Source organism: Athene cunicularia (assembly GCF_003259725.1).
Source record: "Athene cunicularia isolate RWA chromosome 11 unlocalized genomic scaffold, athCun1 chr11_part1, whole genome shotgun sequence".
In the NCBI taxonomy this organism is placed as follows: Eukaryota; Metazoa; Chordata; class Aves; order Strigiformes; family Strigidae; genus Athene; species Athene cunicularia.
Genome location: NW_020799113.1, coordinates 11,859,981 through 11,876,572, shown reverse-complemented (window position 1 = coordinate 11,876,572; position 16,592 = coordinate 11,859,981). Strand labels below are relative to the sequence as shown.

The window sequence follows — 16,592 nt, the reverse complement described above, 5'->3', positions numbered from 1 at the left end:
GAGGATTACAATGAAAAAGAAAACAAGTGCTTTTCTTAAAATCTGGACTTCATAATTTATTTTTTTCTTAACCACTGCTGCACATTTTTTTTAAACCTCCTTTATCAAGCTTTTTCTTCTCATTTTCATAATATGCGTACTTTCCTAAATGGCAATGAGTAAGTAGGCATTGTCAGATAAATCCTCTGAAGCACTCTTTTGCACTGTTTTGATGTATAAGAGAATTTTAGTGTAAAGGAAGCCTGAAATATTTCGCCATCTCCGTCTCTTCTCCTGTCAGCAGTATATCTGTTGCTTAATTCAACATATCCAAAATAAAAGGATGGCTGGTAGGGTTTTATTTTTAGTTTTGACTTACTAAAAATATAACTACATATACTTTTTCTTATCTTTGAGGTCTGTCTCTGTCTTTTACTATTAAGAAACATTCCTCGGCATGCATATATAACATCCAGCACTTAGTAGTCCATGTGAGGCTAACTTAATTTATGTAGAAACTATACAAATGCAGAAGTTGAGTGCAGAAGGTATATTTATTTATACAGAAGTGTATGAGGGATGAAAATAGTTGGGGGGGTGTTGGGGGTTTTAATATTTTTGCTTAATATATATACATCTAAACATGATGGGAACATAATAGGTAATATATTTTAAAGTAACTTCAATATCTTTATTGAGTGATCAAATATTTATGTGTGCGGTCTAATGTTAAATATTTCCCTTCCTTGCAGATTTGTTCCTCACTACATCACCAGATTCACAAAATGTTTATTTTGAGACATGGGTAAATAAGGTAAGAGAGAAAACTCAAAAAACCATTCTGTTAAAACACAAGACAAGTTAAAAAAAAAAAAACAACCCTTGTCATCTGATATCCCTTGTTTCAAGAATGAGTGGAACCAGTGTTGAGGCACTAACTGCACTATTGCATTTAGACTGCAGAATATCACTGGATATCTTACTTGGCATAAGTTCCCCTGCAGATTTTTTTAACATGTCTACTAAGTAAATCAATCAGACTGCCTTCATAAACCTTAGCAGGACTCCTGGTGTGTGATCAGTTGTTCTATGAGGTTACTGACACTTAGCATGGTGATTATGAAGAAAAGGCTGATCAGATTTTTTTTTCTTATTCCTGTCTCAAAGATTTGATTTCTTTAAGCTTTTTTAGAACTATGACTTCAGGTCTTGGGTAAAATTTTGAGGGACAGAGGTTCAAAATCTCACTTCTAACTGTTACAGTATGTATGCAAGTAACAGTTGAGAAAATCCTGAGTCTTATGTTAACCAAGTATCACAAATGCAATTCAAGGTTGGGGAGAAATAGGTCAATGGATTGTTTTTACTTATTTATTGAGATTCTGCTTTTGTATTGTCTAACCTGGCCAGGGTCAATGAAGAACCTCATTGTTAATAACAATTAATGAAATGAGTTGATTTGAAACTAAGTGTATCCTTTATACTAATGCTCTTATCTGAAACTACTATAGTTAAGAATCTTAGCATGTGTATGTTAAAAGTTTACTTTTTTGTTATGATAGAAGGTGCTTAATGTGTTTCTTATTAGAAGAGGAATGAGTTTTTGAGGCTTTCTTTTACCTGAAAATTAATCTGTCATGTCACAGGGAGTTACTGTAGAATGGAGAATGTATTGTCTGTGACAACATTGCCACCTTCAACCAGCTGCTGAACTGAAAAAGTTTAAAAAAAAAAATAAAAATAAAAATTATTAGCTACCAGATACTCTCTGAATACTAATTTCTAGTCAAAATGGAACTTGGTCATGAATTCTGTATTTCTAGCTTTAAAATGAACAGGTTTTTTACTTCATTGAATTTAATTCTTGAGGGATTGTGTGTTAGTGACTACACAAGGCATTTGACTTGTCCCTTGTAGGTGTTAGGTTTTTTTAAATTTTCATACACATTTTGGATTTTCCAAATTCATATATTCTAAATATTATCCTACATTATATATTTTGCATGCACAGATTTGCTTATCTTTAGAAAAAAGCCTTCTATTTTTTCAAATCAATCAACCCAGTAAAATGTCATACATATAAAATATATGTAGATACATATCAATCTTAAAATACCTTAATCCCTTAAAAGCTCTTAAATTTCTCTACAAACCTAGGCAAAGTAATTCCCTTCATTGATGCACCATAAAATGCTTTCAAAGTATTTCTCTATATGATGTATGCTTTTCTGGCCAGCTGAGCACAGGGCCTAGTCATCTTTTCTGCGTGGAGATATTTGCATCATTTAAATTTTTTTTTCTTCTCATCTGCGTAGTTATAAATCATATGTCATGGTAAAGATATATAGTAAACATCCATGTGCTAACTGTCTTCAGAGTCACATCTTCAACAACAATGAAGTCTACAAACTGAACATGGCATGAGTAAGCAATATGGATAACTATAGATTATCCACACAACAGTAGAGTATGTCTCAACGGCTTTACGTATACTTGTGTGCATACTTCATGTAAGCTGATTGCAGCAACTAGAAAAGTGGGCTTTGGATCATCTTACTTGGCTATGAAAACTTAACGTTTGAAGTGGTTTTGTTCCGGTTGTGATCCACTTCTACAATAAACAAGGATCCAGCACTCCTCTTTTGTCTTTCTGATGAAATACGGGAATGTTATTTTCTGCAGGCCTAGGTTTTAATAATAGATGATTAAAACAAGACCTAAATCAGACCTGATGTAAAATCAAGTTATTTCCTAATTAGAAGGAAAATCAGAAGCTATTTTTAGCAGGTGTGCAGGTGTGGTTTTATGTATTACATATAATTTTATTACTTAAAACACGTGTCAGTTTGCATAAATGCACATTAGGATTCATAATCACTTAATCATAATTTTGATTATATTGCTGAAATAACCAAATCTCTTCCTCATAACACAACAAAATATATGGACAGTTGTATCTGAATATTACTATTACTGTATTTCCATAAGATTCCATGAAGGATTAGAAATGCGAAAACTCAGTCCCACTCTTCAGAGAGTGCATTTTCTTTTCCATAGCTGAATATCTCTTTATTATCTACTTAAGTGCTTTTTTTATTGATGTATCTTTTCTTTGGTTCAAAAGACAAATTTTATCACTGTCTGTAATTCAGTTTTTCCATCATCTTTGCCCTGCTCGATAGGATGGGAACTTCTCTAGACCTGAAGAAACTAAAGAAATGCCTAGTGGTGTGAAAGTTATTGGACAGTCCGTGTTTGCAGACTTTGGTGAGTTTTACTCCTCTAAACTATCCTGATTGTTCCTTTCTGTTTCATATTTTGGTCAGCTACTCTTAAGTGAAAGAGCAAGTAAAGATGTTTACCTCTTAAAGCGGGAGGTTTTGACTTTTTTTCTTTAGGTGTTCTATCTGTTTGACTGTAAATCTTGAAATATCTGAGAATAATTATGAATAAATTCAACTAAGTTCCACTTTGGTTATCCCAGTACATTCAGCATCACATGTACCTACTCTTGAGTGCCACGCTTAAGGACCGTTGCTTTGAGGCATGGTACAATACCAAAGTTACTTTTATCAGACATGTATTTTGTTTGTCGTGATTTTGTTCTTTTTCCCTAATCTTGTTCAGAAGATAGTATTTGAGTATTACTTCACTTGTACAAACTAATAAAGCCAAATGTAAATGAATTAAAATGACTTGAATAAAGATTGATTAAACATGGTAAAATCTTAATGATTGTAACTGAAAATTCTGGAAAGCTTTTGGACAGAAGAAAAATTTAATTTATATGTAAATCTATTTTTTCAAGGGTTAGTGAAAGCCTGTATTTTTCTGTTAGAATGTACTTTTTCAGTCAGTTGTGGCTTATCAATGTATGTCATGACATGTTGGTTTTGCAGTCCAAAAAATACTTTTTTGTAGGCATTAAAATAAGAATTTTGCAACCTAAGGGGAAGTCCTACAGGTCTGATTCAGCTGATGCTATTGAACGTAAATAACTTCTTAAAGAGCTGATTTACTGTATTGATACAACGTGTTTGTCAGTTGTGAGACTGAATCAGTCTTTAAATGTTGTCAAATTATAGCCTTGTTGCATCATTTTTGGTTTAAAATCTGTTTTAAAGAAAATGACAGTTTTTTAAATTACAAGACAGACTCTATATTAGACCCAGAGTCCAATTCTATTGCTCTAAGCTGCCACTTAAAAGTCTTTTTAGGAGTTCTAGCAAAGCTATTTGCTGACATGTAACTAGAATCTGCTGGATAGTTAATTATCCTTAGATCCTTATCTAGCAACTATGGTCGGTTTACAGATCTATAGTAAATGAAATAAGGTAGAAGCTGAACAATGCTCTAGGTTGTTCTGTGAAATGTTTAACACATTTTCAGATTTTGTAACATCTTTTACTGTTTATAAACAAGTGTTAAACACTTGTGTATATAGTATCTGAAGGAAATAATAGAATACTATGTTTTTTGTGGTTAAAAAAAATCAAGTGTTGGGTTTTTTGGAACCATTTTCCAAGCTGATGTTCTGAATAATGTCTTAATAACTACTAAGTGGAAGTCTGGGGGGTTTAATTTTTTTTTTTTTTTTAATAATGGCAATGTGGAAAGCAATCTTTACGTAAAATAATTTTATCTCTATGTTAGGTAGCTAATGAGCCCAAATGATAAAATTCTAGAAATTTATCGTAATTAATGGAATTTTAATAAACCCTGGAATATCTGCAAAGAGAAGTTGATTTGTTCAACCGTTAAAGTTAAAATTTTGAAAATATGAGAAAGTTGAATGCACAGTGATCTAGAAGTGCAGTACATGGTGTGGTTTTGGTACAGACAAGGTTATGAAAGACAATGGCCAGCAGAGGTAGCTTAGCTGTGAAGGCTGCTGGTTTTTGAGTTCTATCACCAGTTTAATACCCTATTCTGCTAATTATCATCAAATTCATAGGCAGAGCACTAGTGTGAAGCAACAGTGGAGCTATCTTACTTGTAAGGATGAATATAATGAGAGAAAATGCGTGCAGGAACGTAAGAAATGCATACAAATAAATGTAGAGAGTCAGCATACATGGTAAAGTGGTTAGAGAGGCAAGGAATCATCAGTATCATCTGTGGGAGGAGATGCTGGCTTTTCAGAAACTGACTTTTTTTGGAACTGGTTATTCTGAAAGATCTCAGCCATTTCATCTTTAAGAGATCTTGCACAGATCTTGCAGTATGAGGGTCTTGCTTCCTCTCCTGAACAGCTACATACACACTGTCATCTTTATCTTCATTCCAGATCACGCAAGTTCATCCAGGCTGAAGGATGGGGAATGGTTTAATGGTGTTAATTTTCCTAAGCAAGTCAAAAGAGTGCTGTAGATGTATGTGTGTGTTTTGATAGAGGAACAGTTTACTCTGACAACTATGGAAATACTTACAACTATGATTTTAAATTTATTATTTGAGTAATATTATTACTTCAATCTTTCTACTGTTGTAACAGTGATTAGGAATTAAAGTAGTGCATCAATTTTTCTTTTCATATCCCAGCATTAATTTAAAATAATCAAGATAATAAATACTTATTTCCTCATTGGACAAAGTTTTAGAGAATATTGAAGTGAATATGTTACTAAAATAACATGTGAGTAATGAAGGGATGTAATTCTAAATTCCATGTTCTTTATGAAATGTAGTCTGAAGGAAGTTGACTAATAGCTCTCCACCATCAAAAAATCCTACCTACAGTGGAATAGTTTTGCGTAAGAGTGGCTATACAGTAATTGGCAGGAGGAAAAAAAAAGTTCAATGCAAAGGAGGACCTTAGTTGAGTTCTACTCACATGCATTTCCAATCTAGTACTTTTTGTTCTGCACCAGTATTACAAAAGAGGCAAAATCTCACATTACTAGAACAACACTGTATCAGAGTAACTACATTTACCCACTGTGCTATGTCTGCATATGTTTAGATACTTCAAAAGGGTAGGCATTTATCATACCAATTCTGCTTGTAGTGAGCTGAAGTTAAAGAAAATGCCTTAGAAGAAATGGTTTTTCAGACTTGAACGTCTCCTTTTTTCTGTTTTCCATTTCAAAAATGGTGAAATAATGGTTGTTGTAAGTCAAGGGAAGTTAAGGTATGATGGTTTTCAGTTTGATACAGTAATTTGGCTATCTGTAATGGGGCCTGAAAGAGGTTTCATTGCAAAACAAATCAAAACAGCAAAATGAAAATGTAAATTGAGATGCATTAGAGGATTGCACTACCTTCTACCTACGTAGCTTTTGCCAAACTGTGTGTGATATACTCAGCAGAACATAGCACAGTGCTCACACTCTACACTATGTGTGCTGTGAGCGTCTTCACTGTTGGCACCGGGATACAGCTGCTGTGACTAGAAACACATTCAGTAATCACTGCCAAGCCTGTTACATTCCTCTGTGTTGCCTGCCTTTATTTTCTTCCCCTTTCCTGACATTTTCTGTGCTTCATAGTGAATGTGCCAGCCTTGCCATTTGCAAAAGGTCTCAAAGGATTCCATATTTCTCTGTGCTTTCACTTCTCGTTTACTTAACCTTGCACATATTAGACTCTGGATTGATGTCAGGTCCAGACATGAGTTTGGGAGTATGTAATCTGTGCTGTCACCTTCTTATTTACACCCACCTTTCTATTTGTGCACTGTTGTGCTTCTGCAGTCCCAGATTCTGATTTATTGGTCACACCCACATCTTATAAAATGTGTATTGTTTCAAAAGGTGACTCTGACATTATTTCCTGTTTCCAAAAGTTCTATTTGAATTACCCTTTCCAGCCATAAATATTTACCTGTCATTTGAAAAAGGGAGAGAGCTTTGAATAAGGTCATGAGAACCTACAAGGGCAACTAATTTTGGGTAAGATTTCCTTTCTTAAAGTAAGCAGGTTGAACAATAGCTATCAAGTAGAAATTATTTAGATAAGTGGAGTTGGGAAAACCAGCAATTAGGGGACTCGTGAGAAACTGTTACAGATGTTAGTGTAATCTTAGCACCAAGTGTTCTTGAAGTACTCCAAAAAAAAAACCAAACCCCATGAAAAAGATACACAAATGTATGTTTGTATACATCTATATGTATGTATCTGTAAGGTCTACTACATTTCTGTATATACATATATGTGTGTATATTTAAATGGAAGAATATGCAAAAGAAGGTATATAAATATATTTATGGTAATGTAGTAGATCTTAGACTTTATGTCTAAATTGGAACTTCTAAACTAAGTAGCACTCTCCTCTGTTACATGATAGCAATGATTTGTACATTAACCTGACCAAAGGACAGGGAACAATTGACAAATTTGTATTGCCCTTTTAAAAATAAATCAGAAATGCTTTGTGACATATTTATTACAAATGGCATTTCAACTGATTAAGGTGAGCAGAGCTGGGCAGTAGAGGATTCTGCACTTATTTGGCTGACACATTGCTCCAAACAAGTAAGAGCTCTTCATTATTACTTTTTCTATTCTTCTCATGTCACTATGGTAATTGCAGTGCAGTGGTTGCTATAGCAAAAATGATTAATCCTCCGTTGTTATCTGTATGCTAGCAGAGGCTTTTTATAAGATCTGCTTTTACTGTCTTTAGAAGAAATCATAGATGTTGGCTAGAATCCTGATAAATAATTGTAATTATAAAGTTTTAATGATTGCCACTTAAAATAGTGGAAAATTTTGTATTTGTTAAAGAAATTTAAGGATTCCTGTGGGGCGCTCTGAAAATGATCAATATTTTTTAGTAATGAGATGGATGTAAACCACATTTTGGACACAGAAACCTGCTGTTTTCTTGTTACTTTGAAGATGAAAGAAATATGCCTTTAAAATCGTGACCCAGAAGCAGTTAGCATAGAATATTGTGCTGTTTATGCAGTTCATTAATTCATTTTTATAGGAAATTAGTGTTATAACTGCTACTCAACTGTGATTGGTTCAGTTGGATAGCAGAGACTGCTAAAGCATCCTTTGTGATATCTAAAAATGTAAAAGTTTGATTAGTCAGTCATTGATTTTGCTTTGTTTAAGCAAAGAAATTTGTTGCAGACTATATGTAAAGAGAATAAAAAATAACTTTTTGAAGTCAAACTTGATCATACCGTTGACAGTGTCCTCGGAAGTAAATACAACACAAGTCTTAACTTTTTCAAGATAGCATTTAGACAACTCCACCTCAGTTCTTTATCCTTTATTCACCATCTGTTTTCTTGGCTGCTGCTGAGTCTTTATCTGTGTGGTCTTCCCTAATTTAGGAAGTTTGTGTTTACTCTTACTATGCAGATTTACTTACTTTTTGGCAAAACCTGGATTGGGATTATTAAAGTTCTATACAAGTCTTTTAGGGACCTGAACAAAAGTTTTTCTCATATTTAAAATCCAGTTATCCAACTAATAATAAAATAATCTTCTCTGTTCTTCTCCTTACTAAGTAATTGAACTGTTTCACGTACATTAATTACTTGTTTGACATAATGAGGAAAATGATAATTTATACCATAGGAAATGCTAGCTCACACTGGCAATTAATTACATTTGAACAGGTTAACAGCGTTCCCCACCTTTGGGGCTTTTTAAAGCCATTCATTGCACCGTGCAAAATGTATTTTGTTGAAAGATTTTTGCTTAAAGTAAACTTTGATTATCCTGCAGCTGATGATATGTTAAAAGCACTGCTTTTCTGCCTGCAGTTGCTTTTCAATTTTGTATCTTTTAGTTTTGTGTATGAACTTCTATTTTAGCATCTGAATTTCTTTAGTTTTTTTCTTTCTCTTCAGAATATTCCATCCTCAGATGTGGTAGTTATATATCAAAGGAAAATTTTAATGGTGCATTTCGGTAAATAACTCCTTTATAAAGCAGTTGTCTTCTGAGCACTGCATTGTGAAAATATACTAGCACTCCTGCAGTCAATAAAAGGATTCTCTAAGAATCTTAGGATGCAGGAAGACAATACATCTGTGTTTAAAATGCTCTGCATATGAGGAAAACTGTTCTTACTGTGATCAGTTTGGGTGAAAAAGATATAAAAGCTGATGGTAGTAAAGAATTCTGAATGACTTTAAGGAATAATTTGTTTTAGTAACAGATGCACTTCAGTTCATCTGAAACAGCAGTGCATAGAGACATACCAAGTTAATTGCCACTTGTGGATTTGAGTCTGTGGAAGTGTATTTAGAAAATAAATCTGCCTTATTTCTTAACTGGTAACCAGCAATGCTGTTCAGTGACACCTTTTCAGTTGAATATTAATCCTATTTTTTAGATTTCTATCATTTTTGATAGCTCTTTCTAGAAAAAGATCCCCTATTGACATTTAAGGCCATAACTGTGTGTTACAAAAACTCACAACATACCCCAACCAAAGAAAGAAAGTGTAAATTCATGTTTATTATAAACAGATCATGTTGCTCTACAGACTGCGCCCATCTGACTGCCTTAGTGACCATCATTCATTTTTGCAGTCATGCTGTGGATCTGAGAATAGAACATTAAGTTGAAGCAATTGTGTAAAGACCTCACAGGAAACTTTTAAGTACAGTGGCTTCAAATTGTTCTTTCAAACTCATCTTTGACCCCTTTGGGTGGTTATTTTTCTGTGCATCTCATCCTTACTGTTCATCCCTGTCAAAACGGTCATTTAGTATATCCCATCATTTCATATTGTTCCTTTTGCTGTTTAAAATGCTGCATTTCCTGATCATTAAGGCATGTGTCCTGCTATGACATCCACAGAAATCCCACATTTCTGAACTGTTTCCCATGTGTTTCCCATCCCCTTGCCACTAAATTGTGGGTGGGTACAATTGTACAATGGTGGTATAACAAATCCAAAGGATATTTTTTCTAATACAGTTCTTGTTTTCCCTGAATTTTTGTGGGGTAAATAATAAATAATATAATATACTTGGGATTAAATTGTGTGATTTTTTGCAAGAGCAAAATATTTTAGAGCATTTTGGCATGTCCTGGCACCTGTGAGAGTACTGTGTGATGGGCTGAGACTGGCTGGAGTTACAGCCTTGGATGACATGTGTTAGTACTCTTAAGTAACTTTATATGCATTCTAGACTCCCTCCAAAATACAAACACTAATTATATTATTTCTTTCTCTCCAGGTCTTTATTATGACTTAGATACAGTGAGATATTTGTGACCATTTAGTTTTAAATGTAGTTCCAAAGCAGTGTCCATTTCGGCAGGGCGTGGGGTTGGGGCCAGAATCTGTTTCTCATATTTTGCCAAGTTCTTTCACAGGTTACTGACAAATGCTAACATCTCCTGGGGAAACAAACGATGTTGCTTCATACTAATTTTTGTCAAATGGACTCGTACATTAAGAATTACTTCGCTTTCTTTCCAGTAATAAAATGAGAGGAGTGGTGCACATGCCACTTGTTTATTCATTCTTTGTTGAACCGTTTAATCTCTTCAGGATTGAATTTTTGTTTGACAGTGTTCATGGTTAATATAACGAGAACTCTCAACCCAAAATTTAGTGACCCAAGTGGCTTGCTTTAGTTAGTGTTATCCCCTTCATTTATTGGCATGTGAAGGTTTAAGGCCATATGAGCTTTCTAAATGTGTAACATTAGATAGTTCCAAGCTGCACAGTCAGGCTTCATAGTTTATTTTAATGATATGTGATAGTTGGAACTAGTAGTTCTCAGCATAAACTACAACAGGAATTTCAGTGCTACTACTTGTTTAGCATGCAGAGGGGGTCTCATTTTGTATTTAATCTAATTTTTTTTTTCCTGCTTGGATTCCAGTTAGTACATTTTGACACAGTCTTTCCATTTGAGATAGAAGACTGCACTGTTGGACCAGATGCAGCCTGGAAGTCTCTTTGTGCCGTTTGCTGGCATGCTGTGTTTAAATGCTTTTCTTGCAGTGGAGGTTTGGAAGCATATAGACAGACTTAAAGTCAGAATCGCTCTAGTGTGAAGGAGAGTGTTATAAGGGTTTCTTTAATGTTCACAGAATCTGTATCTGAATCATCTGTAAAAGCTCTTTGCATCTGTTTTTTGAAGTTGTGATTCACATGTTCTAAAAGCATCTGACACTGGTTCTTTTAATAATGCATAATTATCTCAGTAATTTATTATAATTGTCTCTGTCAAGACCATCTTGTTGAACACCTAAAGGCAGAGTGACAAAAGAATTCTAATAATTTTATTACTTCAGAAGATAAATTTAAGATAATCAGCTTTCAAACAAGCCTTCATTTTGTTTGAATATCAAACTCAGTTATACGGGTTGTAGTTCCCTTGCCTGCCCCAGCAAGGTATTGTTTTGAGCGCTACCATAACAGGGCTTTTTCCTTCTTATTTTCTTACTATTTTTTAGAACTTTTATATAAAGCTCTGTAAAGCCAAGAGGGAGAGATGTGAGAGAACTATATGTATGGTGAAGCCTAAAAGCATATCAGACTTCATTAAGATGTATTGCATTAAACAAGAGGTGCCTTATACTTATTTGAGAAAAACTTCCTGGCTTTTAGTGCACTGTGTGGAGGACAATTTTTCTCTCACCTTTTTGAAGAGAACTGGGAAAACTGCAGTGACAGAAGGGTGTAATAACATGGCTAGTTGAGAATGTGTATTCTCAAGAGAGAACAGTAGGCTCTCAAGGCATAAGGACTTTGTGGTATATGAAGTGTCTCACTTTTATGTTGCATCAGGTTCAGAATTATGAAAGCTAGACTGTTCTCAGTGTCTTAGCCTGCATAGTTAGGTTATTTCTATTTGCCAGAAAACAATTTAATTTTATTTAACACAACTGTAATAAGTTACAATAATCAGTCTATCACCTGGGGGGGGGGAAAAAAGGTGATTCAATTTTTATTTTTAAGGGAGCAGAAGTTAGATTACACTGCAACAGAACTACACAGCTGTTTAAAATTTGGATCATAACGCCCACCAAAAGCTGTTTTGCTCTTCAGAGCTATAACTTTTTCTTGCTGTATTACAAAACAGTTTTGAATTGAGTGATCATGGTACTTGTAATTTCCCCAGGTTCTGTTTTTCTTGCAGAGCCCATGTTGGAAAGTACATTGTACAAGTGTGTGCAATGAATGTAATAACCCTTGAACTTGGTTGCAAAATAACACTTTTGTGACACCTTTTTCTGTTTTTAAAGGAATTTGAAGATTCAGATTGAGTGGGTTTTGCCTCTATTTCCTCCTCCTAATTAAATTATATGCATTTTTGCTTTAAAAGCATGTCTCAGATACATACTGGTTTGGGAAGAAATTCTTTATGTATGTAACTTTTTTCTTAAAATATGAAAACTTCTTAATTCACTATCAGTCTTTTAAAAAAATCAATTTGGTAGTGCAGGATTATGTTCTGTCCTTTACAGTAGGGCCTGCTCCTTATTTACCTATTCAGCCTAGGTACTTTATATATATTTCTCTTTAATTGATCAAGTTGTTTGGGTTTTTTTTCTTCCCCCATCACAAAAGGTCTGTGCCAGTGTGAGATGGAAATCCAATTGGTTCAGATTGAAAATCTAATAGACTGCTATTTCTTAACTGTCATAGCTGAAACTATGCAAACTCTAGTATATAACCATTATGAATTAGCAGATAGCACAACATCTACATGTAAAGGTGCAATTCAGTGAGTTGCTGGGACCTCAGGGTCAGTGAAACTTAGAGTAACCACTGAGATGCTGTTTGATATTTGTGGATTTGTTTTAAAACGTGTGCTTATGCTACGATACATTAGCATTGCATTTTGAACATAACACTTTTTAATCGCACTGTCAGTCTGATTTACAAGGTTTTTTTCTGCTTTCTCCCACTCAATTTTACTTTTAGAATAGATTGAAAAGATTTGAGCAATGTTTTTTGCAAGTGTGAACATTCACAATCAGTGTTAAAGCTTCAGCTGCAAGTAATTTTTCTCATACAGTCTCTGTATGAGGTGTGCTCCCAGTGATCTGCACAATCTGTGTGTCTTTTGTGTTACTCTTGTTCCCAACTGGATTACTAGCACATTGCAGACATGGGCAAAATGTTGGAAAGAAGGCTTTGTATCCATGGCTTTTCTTTGGAATACAGTGAACAGGCAGTTGTAAGTAATGATTCTCACATAATTCCTAGATGGCATAAGACTGCTAATTTTGATTTTTGTCTTTACGTATTCTGACATAAGTACAGATTTGCAGCTGATGAGAATGTGGAACTGTTCTTTTTCTACCTTTTTCCACTGCCTATAAAACTTGATCATTAACCATGTAGTTCTTTTCTATCACAGTCAAGCCAGAGTCGTGTGTTGAGAACATGATAGCTAACAGTTGAGTTTATATTTGTACATCAAACATGCTGAATGTTTGTGGTGCTAGCAAAGTCCATTTTGGAGTCTAGCATATGCTTAGCCATGTGTAGTGCTACAAATTACTCTGAAATTACAAGTAAGGATAACTGAGATTTCCAGCAATTTGGACTGAGATTTAAAACGTATACAGTAATAGAAAGATAGACTAGTAGACCCTAGGAGCTGAGTTAAAGACAACAGAGGATCTCCAGAAATAGATTTCTTACGTAGACCTAGACTGAAGTAGGTTCTTAAGGACATGTTATGCAAGGTATTTTTTTAAAACCTGAAACTATGCAGCTTATTTCAGCTGCTTTGAGGGATTCATCCATCCATTGTCACCAATGCACGTTTTGTCACCTATGAACACCTAATTGCACTAGAGCAAATGTGCTAATGATACTCCTTTTAAATTTCTGTCTTCCTACTCCTTTGTGGAGAAATTTAAATTCAAGACTACAGTTTAATAAAATTGAAGGATTTTTGTTTAAACTGAGATTGAAAATGAGAAGAGTTAGCATTGTAGGTCCATGGTAAATTTGTTGTTACTGAAATTGAACAATTCTGTGAGCAACTGCTGGGGGATTTTTGTGGTCTTCAAAATCCGTAGAGTTGTGCCAAAGGTTTCTATTTCTAGTGGGTGTGTCCAAGGTGGGAATCACATAAGGATTTGAGAATTAAATTATTTCTTTCAAAACTGGAAAAGCTGCTCTGTCAATTTTCCTGTTTCCCATAGTGCCTTTAAAGAAGCTTCAGAAATACAGGAAACACTGTATTTCAAACTATTACAGATGGGGACAGTTTAAAATGGCAGTAGATAGTAAAACAGATTCTGCTTTAGCTTTGTGCTTAGGCCTGTTTTTTGGGGGGAGGTTTTTTTTTTCTTATTGGGCTTTTCAAACAAAGATTCATGCCAGATTTTAATTTTAAAAAATTATTTTATGCTTTTAGCCAATATTCTAGGTGGGTTTTACCCTTTTTATTTTTGTGAAAAACGATAACTGCTGCAGTTGATTTGTAAAATGTGTGTTAGCATTTTTGACGGACAGTTATCAAATTCCTCTCAATCAGATAACCTCCTTAGTAAAAAATGGATCTGTACATCTTAAGATGTGCATTAGAAATAAAAACTGGAGAAGAAATAAGAGATAGTAGTATGATAGAGATGAAGAATGTTGGGCTTTCCTTCTTTTGATTGCTATAATTTTCTATAATACAGTATTTAACTAATTGTGAGTTTTCTTAAACTACAGACTCAGAAGATACTCTTGTTTCACTGATATCCAGTTTCCAGTTACATTCGCATTGTTGTTGCTTCACTTGATGCCTTTTAAGTTTAAAATTTTTTTTGCCTGCTCTACAGTATGAATATATACCTAACCCTTCTTCCTTTGGATGAAGTATGCTCACAGTTAATGAAGTTTTTCAGTGAGGCAGATTTATAAAGTGCCCATTATCATGTATACTGTAAATGTTATGAATGTTTGTTGGAAGGTTAGATGCTTTAATTGTTCCAGATCTCTTTTGTTAGGTTCTTCATGGTCCTTACAGTAGTCAGCAATAATGGTCACAATTCTCATTCACAGTATATTAAACATATTAATTTTTAATTATGCCCAAATACCTGATTAAAAAAATACTTGGTTTTTAGATGTTAAGCACATAATATGTAAGATACTTGCAGCTGTGCTTTAATCACCCAGTCTGACAAGTAAATGTCAGGAAGTAATTTCTGTGTAAATCAGGTACCATGACAAAAACAACATGAATTATTTAATTATTTTTTTAAAGTTAAAACAAAATCCATGGAAAACTACATTTAGGAGCCACGTGAAGATGTTTTAAAGAGGGTGCTTTTATTTAGATTCTGCTTTCTAATACCTGTTTTTGAAGGTGGTAGTTTTTCTATGTCTCAACTGTGAAGGCAGTTCTGCAACATGTTAAACGTTTATAAATCAGTACTTAACATCGTCCAAGCTTATCCTTTAATTTCCAGGTTCCTATATTTCTGATTTCTCCAATGCAATGGTCCTAATTCTTACCCAATTCCACAATGAGACATTGTAGAGCTAAATCAGCTCATGGGAGCCATGCACTTCTGAGGAAGGACGAGGAGAGAAGGAAATGGAGGTGCCTTGTTTCACATCAGCATCCTCAATCACATCACTGTGTAGTCACCTTTAATTAGACCCCACAACCTATATCACTTCAAAATAAAAGTGTCATACTGTAAAGCCACAGTCTTGTAGAGCCATATAAAATGGATTTTAATAAAATTAATATTTTAAAATACTAACATATGTAAGAAATTGGAAATCTACAGCACCACACAAATTTCACTTAAAATTTACTTTCAGACATCCAAGCTTAAGACAAATGTAACTATGCTAACTTATTGGACTAACATGTTTATATCTCATTTCTTTGTTACCTTTAAATTCAGCTGAACACCGAGGTTAAAAAAAAAAAAAGAAAAATACATATATAAAAAGCAGTCCAGTATTCATAAGATGGATAGAAGAACTTTTGGAGGAAGGATACAGCAATAATTTGAGATCTAGGTGAGCTTAAGAATGGGCCCTTGGACTCCTCATTCTCAGGAGTTTTCTTGACAAAATATATTTTTAAAATAAAGTTCTTTTTTCTTAAGACTTGCTATAAATTTCCAGCAGATTTTTCTCTTACCTTACAAATTTATTTTTTAACTATTGGATTCTTAAATAGATGATACACAGAATTGAAGAGAAATTGCAACTGAAAACATGAGCCTATAATAAAAGTTATATAAATGGACTTGTAGGTTTTGGTCAAAGGAGTTGGGGAAGCTGTGTCCTAATATGGAATCTGTGTCATACTATTTTCAGTTGCAGGGACAAAGCTATGTTGTTTGATCCATATTTACTTTCTATTCATTCTTTGATTCTACTGAGTTACTTTAATCAGATCTTACTCTTAAACTTGCTATTTATCTAGAACACTTGTATCTGTAAGGTGATGGCTTCATATATAATTAATGTGAAAGTTCCATCCTTCTTACTGCCCCATAGTTTCATTATTCTTCAAAGCTATGTAGGTTGGTTTTGTCAATATACCGCAGTATTACTGAACATTAATTACCAAGACTATCAAGCTGAGTTATCAGCATACCAAGATGAATGTTTGCAATTTAAGTAGAATCAAACATTTTATATTCTCCTCTGCTCCATAGCATAATTTAAAATTACAACATCCTTGTCTTTGTCCCTTTCTAACAAAGAGCAA

General features: G+C 34.1%; 1 protein-coding gene across 1 annotated transcript in view; it reads left to right on the top strand.

Moving 5' to 3' along the window:
- ITFG1 (integrin alpha FG-GAP repeat containing 1) overlaps window positions 1-16,592 on the top strand; it is an 85,982-nt gene that overhangs the window by 23,766 nt on the left and 45,624 nt on the right. Inside the window, exons 7-8 of the mRNA XM_026856499.1 lie at window positions 732-793; window positions 3,162-3,246. Coding sequence (XP_026712300.1) covers window positions 732-793; window positions 3,162-3,246 — 147 coding nt within the window. The remainder of the gene's footprint in view (window positions 1-731; window positions 794-3,161; window positions 3,247-16,592) is intronic.